General features: G+C 30.1%; 1 protein-coding gene across 1 annotated transcript; it reads right to left on the reverse strand.

The window, feature by feature from the left end:
- Positions 1 to 649: 649 nt before the first annotated feature.
- On the reverse strand, positions 650 to 1,655 carry LOC125831290 (ethylene-responsive transcription factor 1-like). Its single transcript, XM_049510487.1, has one exon. The coding sequence runs from the start codon at positions 1,576 to 1,578 to the stop codon at positions 874 to 876; it is 705 nt and encodes a 234-aa protein (XP_049366444.1). The 5' UTR covers positions 1,579 to 1,655; the 3' UTR covers positions 650 to 873.
- Between the last annotated feature and the right edge of the window lie 2,154 nt (positions 1,656 to 3,809).

Genomic DNA, 3,809 nt, shown 5'->3' on the forward strand with positions numbered 1-3,809 from the left:
AGGGAGTTTGGCCTATCGCAATAAAAGAGAAAATTGTCTATATTTATTGTGGAAAAATACATAATTGATTCGAAGAACATTTCAAAATTCAAATATTTAGAAATGACATAACAACTAACTAATAGAAAGGCAAAAACACATTTTGATTTGGACGGAAAAAGTATTGATTTAAAAATATAATTTTCTTTTTTGCACATGATTAATTAAATACACGCAAAATACACTTAAATTGAAGTGCTCTCTTTGCCCCCACTTGAAAGAGCCAAGAGAAATATTATAAATAGTTTATTCTTTCCAACCTACAAACACGGTGAAAAGGGGTTTACTTATCACTTTTTAACTTTTATATTTTAAAAAAGTTATTATCATGAAATTTTAAGCTATCATAATTTTTTTGTATGAAATTTAAATTCTATAATAGTAAATATTTTTCAAAAATAACTCGTAAACATTATCTTTACGAAATTATATGTCCTTTCAAATGTTCAATTTATTATATACATATAATCATCAAACTTTACTTGTTGAAATAAAGTATATTATAATGATCACAAAAGTTGATTTTGTAACTTTATTTTTACCTTAGGTAAAATTTAATCATAATTTGTTATAACAAAATATTACTCAATGAATAAAGTTTCAATTGATACGTAAGATTAATATTTCTTTCAAATAATTATCAAAGATCAAAGATAATATTAATGAAAATCAAACTTTTTACAACTTCGGATTAACTCTATGACGATAATTTTTTTCATTGGACTTTCGATTCTTCTCCACTATCATAGTCCGATGCATAGAGTATTTCGAATTTATTAAGGGTTCGGGAAAAATATGCACAAAGTATTTCGCGTTCGGAAAAGTGCCGGCTATTTAACTGACCAATAGTTGATGGACACCTGTCAATTGTTCGATTTGACATCCAACTTGCATAACACTTGATCTACTCTCCACTTCTCCGTCACATTTCCGAACGGCTTTTCTTCTCCGTTTCATTGAACCGTTTTCCGACGAGCTTGCCGGTTCAGGCGATGCTCGTCTTTTCGCCGTAACTCGAACCGGTTCCGGTTCATTCAAACCGATCCGGTGAGGAAAATTCAAATGTGCTTTTGATCCTCTCATTCTATAAGCCGCTTTATCATAAGCAATTGCAGCTTCTTCAGCTGTTTCATACGTTCCAAGCCAAACCCTAGCTCCGTTCTTCGCCGGATCTCGAATCTCCGCCGCAAATTTCCCCCACGGCCGCTGTCTAACGCCTCTATAATGTCTTCCCTTCGGTGTTTCAGCCGCCGGAGCTGCCGTAGTCTCCACCGGAGAAGGTACAAATTCAGGCGCTGACTCAATTTCTTCTCTCGGTTCCGATTTTACTTCGCCGGCGGTGAAACTAAACGGCGACCATCCGACGCTAAGAGCGTCCTTTAATAGACCGTAAATTACCATATCTTCGGAATCGTCGACTTTTAATGGTAAATCTCCCCATGTTTCAGTTAAACAGGGGATTAGACGACTGAAGCTTGAATTCCGGCGATACACCGGAAAATCTACTGGGAAGTTCGTTGGTAGTAACTGTTGATCCATTTTGCTTTGAATTTTAGTTTTTTCTAGTGATTTATGAGGTTTTTGGTGTGCAATTTGGATTGGAGAAGAATGAGGGAGGAAATATATATAGGGAAGTGAGGAGGAATGAGATTCATGCATCTAGAAAAAGGACCTATGATGTTGTCATGTATTTTTTTGGTATTCGATTTTCGATATTCATATTAAAAAAGCTTCACTAATTCGAATTTATACATTATTAAACTCTAAGAAAGACGATGCATTTAATGGAATTTTTTCATGCATAAAATTCGAATTCAAAACATCAGATGGAGAAAAGAGGAATCTCAACCCATCATCACAATCGACATTATAGTTTTTTTAAAAGATTATTTATAATATTTATATTTGCGATTCAATTTAGATGAAGGAGTATTTATTATTTCTCGATAATTACAAATGGTAATATAAAAAGTTTATGTGTAATGGTGATAAGGTGGGTTCTTGGAAGTTTCTATTGTGGGCAAGTGGACATATTGTTTAGTGCAATATATTATCACGTGGCCAAAAGGCCAAGACAACTTGAATAAGGGGCAATTAATGACGTCATTGATTTCGAAAGATCAAGTACTTATTACGCCATATTTTATTTGTCAAAATAATTGTTTGTTAGTTAAATATGTAGTGTCATTTGATAGCTGGTTAGAGTAATACATGTATTAGTAATATATCAATAAGTTATTTTATTTTGTGTAAATACATAAAAAATTTCATAATTTATACATATATTAGTGATGTAAATTTCCGAGTTAAAATCAAATAATATATTAATTTTATATATGAATAATTATCTTTTAAATTATTTTTTTATGAATAAAATTATTATTGTACTTGAAATACTTTTAAATTAGTTTTCAACCTTCAAATTGGCATTTTCTAGTTGAAGTTGAAATAGTAGTGGACCAAAGACCAAAGACCAAAGACCAAATGTGAATCAAACATTAATTTGTAAATATTATTTCAATTTTTTTTAATAAATAAATACCTTTCTTTGAGTTGATTAAAGATAATTATATATGTTCATATTAGAATACTTGGCACGAAAGTTAGTTGATTTAATTAATATTATCAAATATTGAAATGTGGTTATTTGTGCTTGGCATGTGCTCGTGTCGTTTGCTAATCTTCTAGAAAGAATTGCATACATAATTTATCATTTCAAGATATATTATGAACGATTTTTTTAATCTAATGTCTGGTACTTGCATTGAGGTTCAATTAAATTTGAATTTACATAAGGAAGTTTAACATTGGGGAATTAATTAAATTACTCCCTAACGAAGATGATTTATACCCGGGGAATTCAAATTCAAAACCTCTAGTTAAGAATGAAATAGTAATTATCGCTCCATCAAAATCCTTGTTCATTTCTTTTATTTTGTTGACAAAGACAAAATGATTAGATTCCTAAAAATTCATTATAATTTTTTTTTATATTAAATACTGTATCACGTAAGCTATTAGCTACTGATTATGTAATATAATGAATCCGTTAACCTTTGACTAGTGGTTAACGTTAATATAATTAAGTAACTTAGACATGAATTAAACTGCCAATTAAGTTGTCTTCTGCTATGATCACTTGTTAATTATGATTATGGACTTATGGTCCCTATATATCTTGTCGATGACCTTTTAGTTAATTAACTAATCGAATCTTTAATTTCTCTATTTTTTTATGTCGACAACATAATTGAATGATTTTGTTTAAGAAATTATATATTATCCCTCCGCCCCATATTAGTTGATCGTCATCTTACTAAAAGTAGTTATCTCATATTAATTGTCCACCTTACTAAATTAAGAAAATATTAATTATTTCTTCTTATATTACCCTTGCAATTAATTCTTTTTGAAAGTGTTTACATTTGTTTGTAAAATTCCCAAGAAGTTTTTAAGGGGTGAATTAGTGAAATTCATCTTCTTATTTATGATTTCTTAATATGTGTGTAAAAAGAAAAGTGATCAACTAATATGGGACAGAGAGTAGTTGTTATGTTAGCTTCAACATGGTTGATTGCTTGCTTTAGGTCAAATTTGTATCGATATCACAAAAAATCTCACGTCATTAAGAGTATCTATCTAATTTGATTAGTAGCTTTTTTTCTTTTTCCAACTATCAATGTGAAGTTTGTCCAAACAATTATTGTAGAGGATATGAATATAAAGATAATTTTATTTGCACGACTCGTTTGACCATAGATAGTGATCAA

Source organism: Solanum verrucosum, unplaced genomic scaffold (assembly GCF_900185275.1).
Source record: "Solanum verrucosum unplaced genomic scaffold, falcon-dt-bn FXZP01000049.1, whole genome shotgun sequence".
NCBI classification, from domain to species: domain Eukaryota; kingdom Viridiplantae; phylum Streptophyta; class Magnoliopsida; order Solanales; family Solanaceae; genus Solanum; species Solanum verrucosum.

What these genes read in the sequence shown, in the direction of transcription:
- LOC125831290 (XM_049510487.1), bottom strand. Translation starts at nt 1,578, where the DNA reads ATGGATCAACAGTTACTACCAACGAACTTCCCAGTAGATTTTCCGGTG.